The sequence below is a fragment of the Brachycentrus maculatus genome, unplaced genomic scaffold, assembly GCF_059751285.1.
Source record: "Brachycentrus maculatus isolate JH-2025_06_01 unplaced genomic scaffold, ASM5975128v1 h1tg001378l, whole genome shotgun sequence".
In the NCBI taxonomy this organism is placed as follows: domain Eukaryota; kingdom Metazoa; phylum Arthropoda; class Insecta; order Trichoptera; family Brachycentridae; genus Brachycentrus; species Brachycentrus maculatus.
In genome coordinates this window covers 1-15,000 of record NW_028282030.1, presented here as the reverse complement: position 1 = coordinate 15,000, position 15,000 = coordinate 1, and the positions used below count along the sequence as shown (strand labels likewise).

At 29.4% G+C, this 15,000-nt stretch overlaps 1 protein-coding gene across 1 annotated transcript in view; it reads left to right on the top strand.

The window, feature by feature from the left end:
• Positions 1-9,529, top strand: part of LOC148299054 (B-cell receptor CD22-like) — a gene marked incomplete at both ends in the record, with an annotated part of 10,314 nt that extends 785 nt beyond the window's left edge. Inside the window, 4 exons of the mRNA XM_088276415.1 lie at positions 2,170-2,300; positions 3,910-4,069; positions 7,566-7,669; positions 9,340-9,529. Coding sequence (XP_088132541.1) covers positions 2,170-2,300; positions 3,910-4,069; positions 7,566-7,669; positions 9,340-9,529 — 585 coding nt within the window. The remainder of the gene's footprint in view (positions 1-2,169; positions 2,301-3,909; positions 4,070-7,565; positions 7,670-9,339) is intronic.
• Positions 9,530-15,000: the final 5,471 nt, after the last annotated feature.

Genomic DNA, 15,000 nt, shown 5'->3' with positions numbered 1-15,000 from the left:
AAAATTAATAAAATATATGTGCTTAGGTAATAATTGTATTCAATAAAATCAATTGTCTCTTTTTATTATGAGTAAAAAAAAGATTTTTTTGCGTTTTTGCTGTAAGTTATTTTTTATATATTTTTTAGCTTCCATTTTGAAAATAAAACAGTAAAAAAAACTCTTTTCTGTTCTTGATGATTTTTTCTAGGTGTATAGTTTTTGTCTTGATTCAAGGGAGAAACCCTAATTATAATTAATACTCATATAAATTTCTATAACTTTGTGGTCCTACACATAGTTGGACACAATTCAATGAAACCATAAGGAGATTATGAAGGCTCCAAGTGGGCTGCCCCAACTAATTAATATTTGATATAAATTCCCAAGAATTACAGTCCAGCGGTAAGCAGTTAAGGGTATCTCGCATTACATGGGGGTGAGAATCTGCTTTACCTTCGAGTCTACACCATAACTAGTATACGTGTACAATACTCAGTAGAGAGGGTAGCATACAAAAGTTATAACGCATATTGCTCACTTCTTTCAACAACGTCATAAATAAAAAAAACTTGATTTTTCAGGAGATCGTTTTTAAAGTTTAAAAATATAATACGATGCATAAAAAATAAATATCTAGCCACTCATAAAACATTCCTGAATGTTTTTTAAAATATTTAGTTTATTTCAAAAAAATATTTAACAATACCTTTTCTTCAAAAGGTATTCTTTCACACACACACAAACACACAAACACACACACACACACACACACACACACTCACCCCAACCAACATAAGAATAGCATTATCGGAGGATTTTTCTAATTGGCCATAGTTTGGTTAATTAATGTTGTATAATATATAGTTTTGGCTGTAAAAATCCCAAATAAAATAAAAAATTAAAAAAAAATTAAAAATTAAAAAAAAAAAAAAAAAAAAATGCAAAAACAACACATTCTGCCCTGTGCCGGGTTAACATTAAGTTAAAAATATGCCGTTTTTGCTGGGATATAGTACATTTTCTGGGCACTTCGAAAACATGCACAACTGAAAATTAAGGATTTTTGAAATATGACGTTGTTGAAAGGAGTGAGCGATATGTCTTAAAAGATCGTGGAACTGACTGTTGTAGCATCGTTTTTTTATTAATTGATTAAATTTAAGGTTTTCTTTCTGTTGTAGCATCGTTTTTTTTCATAATTTGATTCATTGAGTCATTTTGTGGTAGTATTTATTACTTGAGTTATACTTGTTTTAACGACTAGTTTTGGAAGCTTCAGATGCTTTTATCTGGGCGATCTGAATATGAACATTAAACTGTTCAGACAGAATGTTCAGACCCGAAGATAGATCATCTATAGCTTCTGAAACTATTCGTTTGAATTAATAAAAATAAAATAAAGTGGTAAAAAACGAGTATTCTCATTAACAATTTCATAATGTCTTACCATAAATGGAATGCCGAAACAATAAATAATGTAATATCTGTAATATCTATACATTTTTATTATGTTTTTCTTGGTATGTGCCAATATTTCTTAAAATCATTGTGACACGCGTTTCGATACATTCCACATCATATTTAAACATTGTATGCATTCAGAATGCAAAAGAACACGTATTTCAATAGATTTTTAAAAATTTGTGTTTACCAAGTAAAATTTTAATTAAAATTAAGTTTGTTTAAGCGTTAGCCCAACCATGTTTGTTAATCCTGGCTGAAATATACTTTTTCTTATTCTATCTAGACATTTATAGTCTCTGATCTGTATTTTTTTGTAAGATAGGTGAGTTTCTAAAACTACTTTTGTTGATGTTTTGAATATTGAAAGCATTAACTTTGTGGATCATATTGATAAATTATTTCGAGAAATAAAAATACTTTATGTTTTGATCCACTCACATTTTTACTAACCAACTAGTTTCGGCAACATCCTGTTGCCCTCTTCAGGGTTTAATTTATGACTAGTCATAAATTAAATCCTGAAGAGGGCAACAGGATGTTGCCGAAACTAGTTGGTTTATAAAAATGTGAGTGGATCAAAACACAAATTATTTTTATTTCTTGAAATAATATATCCTTTTGTTGATACTATCATCAAAATATTTGCTTTTAAACCCAAGTCTTACTTCTATTCGCGTATTTACAACCTTAATTTATTTTCATTATTTTTGTTGCTTCTTTCAGATCTTCCAGAGACAAAAGTGAGATTAGGGACAAATTTGAATCCTGACAACATAAAAGAAGGTTCCGATGTCTACTTTGACTGCATCATCAGAGCACATCCATATGTCTACAAGGTGGAATGGAGGCATAACGTAAGAAAACATGTTTTTTATATCATACTAAAAAATGAAAATACTTTGAAATATTCTCTATTTATTTATTATTCGTTATTTCGTTCTTGAGAGAGAACACATTCCATTCCTTAGAATATTTTTATCATTCTTCAGCAATTCCGTTTTTAACCAAACGGCTAGGCTAAGGAATAAATTGTTGGGTAATATATCCAAAATTAAACAAGGTTTATTTGGCTGAATTCTACATTTATTCATGTACTTATATGTTAATACGTGACGCGTTTCGTCTTCTTAGGACACTATTGAACACTGTTTGATTGTATATATATAAATGTAGAATTCAACCAAATTAACCTTGTTTTGAATATTGAAAGCATTAACTTTGTGGATCATATTGATATATTATTTCGAGAAATAAAAATTCTTTGTGTTCTGATCCACTCACATTTTTATTAACCAACTAGTTTCGGCAACAACCTGTTGCCCTCTTCAGGGTTTCATTTATTACTTAATAATAATATACAAATAAACCTTGTTTAATTTTGGATATATCACCCAAAAATTCAATATGGAATTCTACCAACTGTCTACAGTTACAATAAATAAGGAATAAATAATCTTGTGAAAAAATGCACCCTTTTATGAGCTACTTAAAGTGATCACTTTACACACGTTTGATACTCACTTTTTTGCCCTTAATTGACAACAACACTATTTTAATTTCGGAACTCCCAAATATCCTTTAAATGACACATACTTTTACGTGTTAATTCTCGGTACCAGATATGGTTGAGAAGAGTAAGTTTGGCAGATACCTTAAAAATTTATGTAAGATTCATCGAAAACAATTGAATTCCCAAAATAATAAGATATAGTAACTTTCAGTTAGTCAGTCAATTAAATGGATTATAAGTTCCGAAATTTTAATTATGTGTTTGTCTTAACTGTGGGTGAAAGTGATCACTTAAAACCATGCAATGACAGGTCGTAAGCCTTGTAAATACCCAAACTTCTACATTATTTTTCTTCTATGTTGAGATGACAATATAAATATCTACTTGGTGGACAAACTCAGATTTGTAAACACACTCAAAATATTGTGAAATACGCTTGTATTCGCAACATCCTTTCAGGTTTTTTTTTAAATACTCTCAGGTGAAAATAAAGCATTTAACTGAAAGGTAATAAAATAATACCTTTACTTTGTGAACAAGTATTTGAACACACTCAAAATGCTGTAGAATAAATTAAGTAGTCAAATTATAAGCTAAAATAATAAAAATTAAAATCATATTTTCTGGCGTTTTTCATGTGTGTGATTATAATCCAGGATTAGGAGCTCACATACTAATATAAAAGTTTCCGCTCAATAAAAATCTTCTTTTCATCTCACCAATAGATGTCTCTAGTGAAGTTCTATTGATTCAAGAACAATGTTTCTAAATTGGTTCATATATATAGAACTTCAAGAATTTGAGTAGTGTGGTTGTCAATAATGGGTAGAATTGGTGAATTTTTTAAACCAACCTATGACGGTCGGCAGCCCCGTAAATGCCCAGACTTCCATATTCTTCTTAATCTTTGATGAAATGACAAAAAATAATTTGAAAAATAATAATTGTTACAGGGTCGACCGCTGAACCATAATGTAGGCCTAGGAGTTATAGTGAGCAACCAGTCGCTGGTTCTACAGGGTGTAGGGAGAAGAACGGCAGGAAATTACACTTGCGTCGGATTCAACACAGAGGGAGATGGAGAGAGTCAGCCATTTCACCTCAACGTCATGTGTAAGTTTTAAAAAATCATGTTTATATTATTCGTATTTTTTTATCTACCATGTCTCATAAATTAAGATATAAATAACACTCTCCTCATCATTCATCGTAATTTTTCACAACACCACTTAAAAACTCTGCTTCACGACTTTACCGGTTTCGGGAAAGCCATTCCATCATCAGGTCAACTGTAGACCTGATGCAGCCTAGTAAAACAGATGTTGTGAAATATAGTTTTTTTTTATAATATTATTTTTGTATTACACGAACTGAACGCTTTATAAAAGATGAGTGATATAGTACCGTACCATAAGGTAAACATGTTTCCAATGTACAAAATATAAAATGTAAGTGTTTGTTTGTTTAAAAACCTTAAATCTTCTAAAAACACACACACACACACACACACACACACACACACACACACACACACACACACACAAGTTAAATGTAATTGATGTAACAACATATTTGAGCTTACCTTTTACGAATTAAATTTTATTTTTAAACATGTTTAAAAGGCAAATCGATTAGGGATGCCTTAAATTCAATTAGTAGACGTATGAACTTCTAAAATAAGTAGTAATAAATAATAAAAAAATCCTTGAATATTTCGAACTATGTCCCCCCTAATTGATTTATATTATTACAAGGTAATGTTTGTCAGGCAAGACAAATTAATCAATTTCAAAAATCTTGGTTTCAATTTTGAGGGTAAAAGGAATACGTTTTCATTTGTTGCAATTAAAATATTTGATCTGACATTTCATTCCTGGAATTTGTTCAAATAATTGTTTGAAATGAAGATATCTCCGCTGATTGACTTCGTTTCCATTTCAATATTCGCTTATTTAAAAAAATGCAAATTCCCGTTACTCCATATCCCACCGGCTGTATTTGCTTAATTTCGAAGCGCTCAGTCTCCTCTCCCTTCAAATTAAAACAGAATTATACCATTCGTATTTTGTTTTGGAGACGGAACGCGGTATGAAAATTAATTGGACACCTTTACAAAGGAATGTTTAAATGTAGGTTGTCTCTAAAATAAGCTTTGAAATGTTTCAAACAAATATTGTGACGGCGAATGGGGAATGTTATATGTACGAAATCTAATTTGTGTCGCCAACATACCCCGTTTTGCCTTTTGCGGCTGACTTAAGTTCTTTTGTGATTATTGTGTGTTTATGGTAGATTTCAAGAACGTGCTGCTTTTGAAGTTATTAGATCAAACTTATTACATCGTGTGGAAGGATACATTTTATATTAATTTAACGAAAACAATTCTTAATACATGCAAATAAATATACAAATATTGAAACCGGATAAAAAGCACATTTCTTTATACATACTCGTTTCTTCTTATTAAATTTAACGATGTTTTTTTATCGTGGGTTCGTACAAACAAATTTCGACTCAAAATTTGCGACACTTACCTCGGTACTACAACTCGACTTTATGGGTGATTCAATCTTAATATATTATGCTATATACTATATACTATTTTATACTCACCCTACATAAGATATATCAATTAATGCTATATGCGTCGCAACTTCGAAGAAAGTATTTATCATTTTTATACGAAAGAAGATTTTAAATATGTATAAGAATTCTAATTGAGTTAGCTTGGATTTAGCATTATTTACAAATAATTTACCTTTACTAGGCCAAAAAAAAAGTAAAATATTCAATTGGTAATAAAGTTGTACTAAAAAACGGTAAGAAGCGAGCTTTAAGTCAACTTTTGTTGCGGTATCCTCTCTTAAGTCTCTTTAAGAGCTAAGAATAAGCTCGTTATTTCATTAAATATCTGCTGAAATATTAAATCGTCCGGTTTCTATACGCATCCAATGGCATATAAAGCATTAATTTATTATTACTTATTCTGCCAGACACTGGATTATTCACCCTACTATTATCTTAATTATACATTGAGATAATAGGGGTGTGTAACTAACGTTACTAGCTGTGTCATCTCAGCACAACTTCTTTGCATACGACCTACTTACATACGTTATATCGTTCGTATTTATGCGGAAGATAGTATATCACATATCGCTCACTCCTTTCAAGAACGTCATAAATAAAAAAACTTAATTATTCAGGAGAACGTTTTTAATGTTAAAAAATATAACACAATGTATTAAAAATAAACACCAAGCCACTTATTGAACTTTTTACTGTGCAACAGATCTTTTTAGGTAAAACCTGAAGGTTTTTTCTCCATTTGAAAAATATTCAATATATTCAAAAAAATAATTAAACAAAACCTTTTCTTCAAAATGCAAAAACAACATTTTCTGCCCTGTAGCTGGTAAATATTAAATTAAAAATATGCCTCTTTTGCTGGGATAAAGTACATTTTCCGAGCATTTCGAAAACATGAACAACTGAAAATTTACGATTTTTGATTTATGACGTTCTTGAAAGGAGTGAGCGATATCCAAAGTAACTGGATCGTTTCGATCCTGTAAGTTAAGAGATGAGTACATCCGGTGGAAAGACCTTGTTGAACGTAATAAATTTCCCATTTCCCAATTACCCGTTGGGCGATTGTCAATGGATGACCGCGTTACTTGATTGGAGTACGCCGGCGCTAGTACATAAATTTTCAGCTTAATGAAACTCGTGTACGTATGAAATATTACTGAAATAATATGACTGAAAAAACGTATGCAGTGAGGGCTATGAATCATTTTCATAATTTAAACGAGTAAAGTCAGAAATAAAGTTACTGCTTTTAGCATTCACATTCTACACCTTTCAATATCTCTGTTACTAAACTAGAAATATTGTTCAAATTAAGAAATTCATCACCGAGTTCCTTTAACACTAGATTTCTTAACTATCACACGAGTGACGTTGTTACTTAAAAAATACGTCATAAAAATAAAACGGGAGTAATAAAATATTCAGAAACTTATATTATTTTAAAAGTAATTGAAAATTCCTTAGGCTAAAAGATCAAGTTAAAAAGAAGAAAAAAATAAAGGTATATTAGGAAGGAAGGTACTGTGAAACAGAGGGGGCGGAAACAACGCGAACAACGTTTTTTCTAGGAATCGTCATTTTGCGTCGTAATTTTTACGATTGTTTAGTTTTCTAAGGTTTAGTGCCCCAGTTTTGCCAGTGATAAGGTTTAATAGCTATTCGGCTTCATTTTATAAATTATTTAAATAAAAAGTGCCATGTTAAAACTTTTTGATACTGAAGGACACAATACACTTTTTTGCCCTTTTGCAATACCTTACTGAAAAATTGAATTTTACGCTGATTTAAATAAAAAAATAATATGTCGATATAATTGGGCATTTCCGTCCTTCCCAATTCACTTCAAAGGAAATTCGTCTTAGTACTTAATATTGGGATATATTCTACGTGTAGTTAATTAGCAATTTCCGGCAATAACCGTTCCGATGACATATTTTTTTCATAGAGAATCCTTTGTGACGCATCATTTCACCCCATGAAATATACCAAAGTCCTACTAATGAGTCTCCCCTTTCAGTTGCCCCTACGTGTAAGCCGAATCAAATACGAGTGCATGGAGTCGCAAAGCAGGAGAAGGCGCAGATCATGTGTCAGGTGGACGCCAACCCCCCCGAAGTTCAGGTAACTAATTATTACACAAAATGTACAAAGCTTTCTGTATTTCTGTATAAAACGTAGCTTTCGTGTGTAACCGTAGAATTGCTCGATATTTATTTCAAAGCAAAAACATATTAAATACACAAATCATATATACCTACATATAATATTCCCGATGAGTAATTTCTATTTCTCATTTTGGTACATGGGATTAAGGTTAACAAGATTGGAACACAAATAATAAAGTAAAAAAAGATTTTTTTCAAATAACCAAAACTACTAATACATGGCAAAATATAAAAATAGTTAACAGGTTTAATAAATAGGCACAAGAAGCATATTTAAAAGAAATAAATGAGAAAACACAAGGTAAGAAGCATATTTGAAATAAACAAAAGAGAAAATACAAAGAATGAGAAAATATTAAAAAAAAAATAAGGTAACAACAAAACAAGAAAATATGACTGATCACTACATATATATCTTTCCATAAAGTAGGTACCTAATATAAAGTATTTAATCTGTATTTTTTGCTGGATACTGTCAAACCTAGTTGAAAGAGACAATGGTTATGTTCATATGATGTTACTCAGATTAGTAAATAATTAAAAATACATGTGACTTTAAAGTTTTTCTTAGTTCATTTATTTTCATCGTACACATAAGTATTTATAATTTAAAAAAATACACAAACGTTTATGTTAATATAAATTATTTTTCTATGATTAGTTATAAAATCGTTGAAGACATTGCTGAATGGTACTCTATAACCAATTTTCCCGCTTTTCAATTATTTTAGTAATATTTATTGAAAAAGATGATTTATGGAAATATTAATATTGAATTTTGAAACATCAATTTATTCAATAATTTCCTCCATAAATTAATTATTGATAGTTATTTTATATCGTATGAAACTTAAGTACTATCGTGATTGCAATCAAATAAGACATGGCCGACTGATGCGATCTATTTCGGATAATCTTATTTCTAAAATCCATTTATTAATACCTATTTATACGAAATTTATACGTTTTTTAAAGACTTCGTGGATAATGGAAACAGGTTGTAGATTTTTTTTGCATAATAATTAAAGATCTTTTGGCTCAAAGAGGTATTCGTCAATTTTTTTTATGTTTTTCTATGTTCTGGATCTTGTGGTTCTATGAATGTTTCCATAAAGCATGTTAATGGCGATTTATGTGCTACACTGAAAAGTGCTTTTTTGTGATATGTGCGAGTAATTTTCATATTTGTAAGGATTGTTTTTGCGTATATTTGTTTGACTCATAATTTGAAATTTAACGAATATTTCTTCTGCGGCAGTCCGTCTCGGAACATTTAGAATTATTTAAATTTTAGATTTTCGGCCAATATTGACACTTAATTAAATAAAACTTCACTCGTACCATACGAATAATATACTAACATAAATCACATAAATTTGTACTTATTTTGAATGCTAACATTTTATTTATTGTAACTGCAGACAGTTGGTAGAATTCCATGTTGAATTGTTGGGTAATATATCCAAAATAAAACACGATTTTATGGATTGAATTCCACACGTATTTTTGTATATATTAATACGTGACGCATTTCGTCTTCTTAGGACATTATCAAACACTGACTAAAAATATTTACAAAATTTCCTTATATACTAACAATAACTAACATTTTTTTGCAATTCACAGTTTCGTTGGACCTTCAACAACTCAGCAGAGAGTATGGAAGTCAGTACTGGCCACATAGCAAGATCTGGCACTTCTAGTATCGTCTCCTACACTCCAATGACAGAATTGGACTATGGAACTCTACTGTGTTGGGCTACCAATAGAATCGGACACCAGAGAGTTCCTTGTGTCTACCATATCATAGCAGCTGGTAAGTCTTAAAAAATACATATTTAACTGTTTTGGATCGAGGTTGTGGACGTTCATAAATCCACAATATATATTTATAAACTAGAAATAAACACCGTCAATATACATTAAAATACAATGTACAGTTATTTAAGGACGCCTAATTACCCTTTTTTGACATGTATGGGATGACACCTCATCAGGATAGATTAAAGATTCGTTATCAAGCATTTTACGGTATAACGACGTGTTTTAATTATTAAATCGTGCTATCGAAATTGTATTGAGGGTGTATCTCGCGATCTCGACTTCTGACTTTTGTAGGACTTTCTTATAGATAATTTTTTGGTAAAAAGCTTTATAATGCAGAAAACTTTATAACCGTAAAAAATCTAGGAAATCGTGGTGGAAAAATGGATTTGTGAAAATTTGTGTTGCAGTCAGACTTGGATACTTGACCGATGTAAAATATAAGTTTATTTTGTACGCGTTGTGAAATATAAGTTAATTCGCCCTAAATTTCCCCTCTTATACATAACTACTCACAATTTAATATATATTTTTTAAAGTTGACTTTTTTTCATTTTTTATTTTAATTTACTTAGTGAATATCACTTTTTATACTTGTAAGCAGTACTATGAAATAGTGGTATTTACCAAGTAAAATTGGAATTGAAAATTAATAGATACAATAACAAAGTGATTTTCGAATCAATTAATAAAAACACATTTTTGTGAGTCGGGAGAAGATGTCGTCTTGTATATTTTAACAAGAAATAAACGACTATTTTTGGTTTCATTTATATTTCTTTATCTTTTGGAAATTAGTTCACCTTCTTTGGGGTACTATTTTAAAACTGCTGCTAAAAACAAGCTATCGCTGTGTTTTTGCAATACATAAATAAAATAACAACAAAAAATAATATACATTGTTTTACTACATTATTTCAAGGTAAAATAATGTATGGTATCAATTAATAAACCTCGCTCTAATATCCGACTTTCCCAATATATATTCCAGTGAATGCCAATTTCATCAATAAAATATTACATCCTATTTAATACACCTGTCTTAATTTTTCTCCCAAAAAACGTAAAGTAATATCATGGCTCTGATATTTTCACGAAATACATGTGTCTTTTATACATAAATATCTCGTATATTCGCCGTCGTAGAGAGGAAAAAATATTTCCGGATTCAATATCTCGGTAATCTGGATTTCGAGTGCTTCCCGAAACCTGCGAAAGTCGCCCAATTTTTTCCATAATTCATAGATAAAAAAATATTCTACATGTTATACTACATATATACTATATGTATTAACAGGGTTGACCAAAACGTTGACTAATTGACCGTTGATTGATAAATTTATATGTAGTATAATGTAAATTTATATGTAATGAAACACTCCCCTTATCATACATTGTTTACTTTGTGTAATACCACTTTTATAAACACTTGTCCGTGACTACCGGTTTCAAAGCAATGGATGATAAGGAGAGTGTTTTATTACCATACCACGAACATATCAATGCATTTAATACCCAAAAAATACTATATGTAATGCTGCACTAATAAAATTAAATGTAATGTACCAAAAATAGCAACCATATTTGGTTAGAGAAGACACTTACATATTTCTGTTATTCAAACTTTACGATGTTGCGACACATAAAATATGATTAAAATCATGCAAAAATAATTTAAAAGTCAAGTTTTAAATTGGCTTTTTAATGTGGGACACATGAGTTGCTTAAATTTGGTCACCCTACCTAAATAAATTCATATTATTATTGTTGCATACTTGTGAATTTCTCATTGTGCTTAACTGTACTTACTTTGTTATTTTTTGTTGTAATATTTTTACATTTAAAATAATATTTTTTAATGGTTATAAATGTCTCTTTATGGTTTCTGTCTAGTGAGACTCACATCAAAAAATAAAACGCGTATAGTCAAAAGTAATGTGAGTAAAAAATAAAAATAACTTTTTATAAATAAATATGAAATGCTCGCCTTAAGTGTGCAATATTATATTTTCATTATATTCTCTGAAATTATAGAAACAATGATTTTATATAATATTGTTGTATTATTTTTTGACACCTCATCAAAGATTAAGAAGAATATGGAAGTCTGGGCATTTACGGGGCTGACGACCGTCATAGGCTGGTTTAAGTGATCACTTTACACACGTGTAACATTCACCAATTCTACCCATTATTGACAACCACACTACTCAAATTCTTAGAAGTTCTATATATATAAACCAATTTAGAAACCTTGTTCTTGAATCACTAGAGACATCTATTCTTTTAAGCTCTTTATTAAGCAGAAACTCTTATATTAGTATGTGAGGTCCAAATCCTAGATTTCAATCACACACATGAGAAACGCCAGAAAATACCGTTTTCATTTTTATTACTTATCTTTGATGAGATGTCAAAAATAATATGAAAATAACTCCTGTAATTGGAGATAATCTAGATTTTGCGAACAAGTATTTGGACACACTCAAAATGTTGTAAATATTGTTTTCATTGACAACACGAAAATTGTTTTATATTTTTTATAAACGAAATTAATCGTGAGAAAAATCTTTATTTTCTTAAAAATATCTATGAGTTATACCAATGATTATTAATTGTCCACGTTCAAAGTGTTATAACTAGCGTATTTGGATATCAAATTGAAATAAAATTATGTTTTTTAAATAAAAAAGGTAACCCACAGTGATCAAACATTTGGTCACCCCTGTACTACAAGCACAGTATTTCTCAAATATTCTTTAATATACGCATGTATGTCATATTTGAATTTATATACATATATACTAATATTCGAAATTCCTCTTTTGTAAAATTAAATATTTGTGGCATGCTATTTCTGTTATTTACATATTCATAATTTTCATATGAACTCCACATACAAAAAAAATAGAGAATATTCAATTACTTTAAACATGAATTTTTCGACTTTCGTTTTCTTTTTATAATCCTAATCTGCATCCAATTGTGTACCCTGTATCGTATATTAGCAGTGTTATCTTGATTGTAAAATACATAAAGGAAATTTGATCACCCTATGGCTTAGGTAGGTTGGCGTTTTAAGTAATATAATATATTTTAATTATTTTTTTTATTGTATAAGTGTATAATGTGTTCTCAGACTTAAAAATAATTTTACCATTTTTTAAGAAAAATAAACTTAATACATTAATGAAAAACGGTACACAAATAAGTCCTAGTTTCAACCCTTATGTATAAAAGTGAAGCATGGAGTTGGCCAAATAAGGGTGGAAACAGACTGAATGCAGTCGAAATGCGATCTCTCAGACAAATATGCAGCAAAACGATACATGGTAGATATATATTCGAATATAAGGAAACAATGCATGACTGAATGTAAGTATTTTTGATCAAATTTGAAAAATGTGTTTAGACGATTTGGATATTTGGAACGGATATGGGAAGAAAAAATAGAAACAACAAATTTACTATCCGAATGAAGTTGAAAATAGAAGGAGAGGAAGGCTTAAGATAATTTGGTATGATCAAGTATGTTGGCATGATAAGTCATGAAATTTAGACAAAGTTAATTTGATCATTTATTACAGTAAGGCAAACACATTAGTTCTGCACTACAAATGAGAGATGCTTAAGTGGTAATAATTAATTTATTTAATACAAATAATAATATAATAAAATTAAAGAAATAATTTTCAAATATAAAAATACAAATAGAGTATTCTATATACAAATAGAATATTCTTGGTGGCGCTGCATTTTTTGTAGTAAATCAACAGCCATATAGTTTTTCCCACTTTTATTTTATTTGGTTTGGTAGACCAGTCTAATGATATTTAATACGACGAAACCCAACCGTAAGTAAAGAAAATACCAGTGTAAAAAAATAAAAACAACTACCATATAAAACTATATAAAACCATATAAAATATATAAAACTTTATGGTTGTTGATTATATTTTATGTTGTTTATGATTTATTATTAAAAAAAATGTTTTTGAATTCATAATTTCTATGAGGGTAAGTAATGGCATATTTGAGAGATTAATTCAGACAAATTATGTATTTACTCTACTTCTTAAAGTCGTATAATAGTAAGACCGTAGAACACGTGTGAAATGGTAATGAAGATTCATAGAAACTTGTGTTTCATGTTAACTTAATAACATAGTCGTAAATAAGCGCCTAGTAACAGTGAATTAAGTCTCTGAGATGTAAGCTCCGTTATTTCGTTTTTCTCAATGTACCCAAATAAGCATACTGACTGATGTAAAAGTGAGAAGGTTAGAGTCGTTTGTATATTAAAGCTGTTTCATATCCATGCACCATTACTAACATTAAGATGTTGAAACGAAGATACAATAATTTTGTGGTTAAGGAATCAATTCAACAGAATTATAAGTTTTTAATGAAAGTTGTATTTAGTAAGTAAAACTTAAATAAAAAATGGATAGATTTTACCACAAAGTGAATACCGAATCAATAAATTAAATAATTTTAAGTAGTAAATTAGTAAAAAAACTTAAGTACTTTATTACAAAATTACTTAAGAATTACTTAATAAAGAAATATTTTTAAATATATTATAAATATAAAACACTTGCATTAAACCATTTTTGTGTTTGAAAATGTAAACACCACTTGTTTAGAGAACATATGTAATTCTTTAAAATGGTAATTTAAAAGTTTTTTTTTAACATTTCGAGTGTGTCCAAATCTTTGTTCACAGATCTTAATTTGTCTATTTTAGTAATTTAAATTGATACCTTAACATAGATGAAGATTAATATAGTAGTCTGTGTATTTACAGGGCTTACTACCTGTCAAAGGGTGGTGTAAGTGATTGCTTTATACACTTCTAATATTCACAAGTCTATCCATGACTGATAACAACTACTCATCTTCCGATATCCTTTAATTGACACCTTCTGCAACATGTACATTTTCAGTACCATCTATGTTAACTTGAGTACGTTTTTATTTTGCCTATGACAGGTCGCTAGCCTTATAAATACCTAGACCTATACATTATCTTCATTTCTGTGGCGATGTCTTTATTTTTTATATTTTAATCATTATGTTATTCCACAAAGTTAATGCCAAATCAATATAAAATACATCTTTTTATATACACACAAAAATAAAGCTCACTTTATAACAAGTGTCAGCAAATGACTTCAATATTCTTGGTAAATTACCCAAAAAATGTGATTTCCTTAGAACAGTATGGCTGTTTGCTTTGCAAGATTTAAAATATGGATAGAAAAAATATCAAAACCATCGTTCTTGATGCCATTCTTAATAAAAATAAGAATAAACGGTTTATTTATTACATTTATTATAACTTTTTACAACTCTGTTTCACCGGCGAACATTTTTATATTTTCTTCTTCGCAGAAATTCTTTCATAAAATGCGTTCATATATCAGTAAAATACTAATATTCGATGGCTTCAGTCGTTACGCC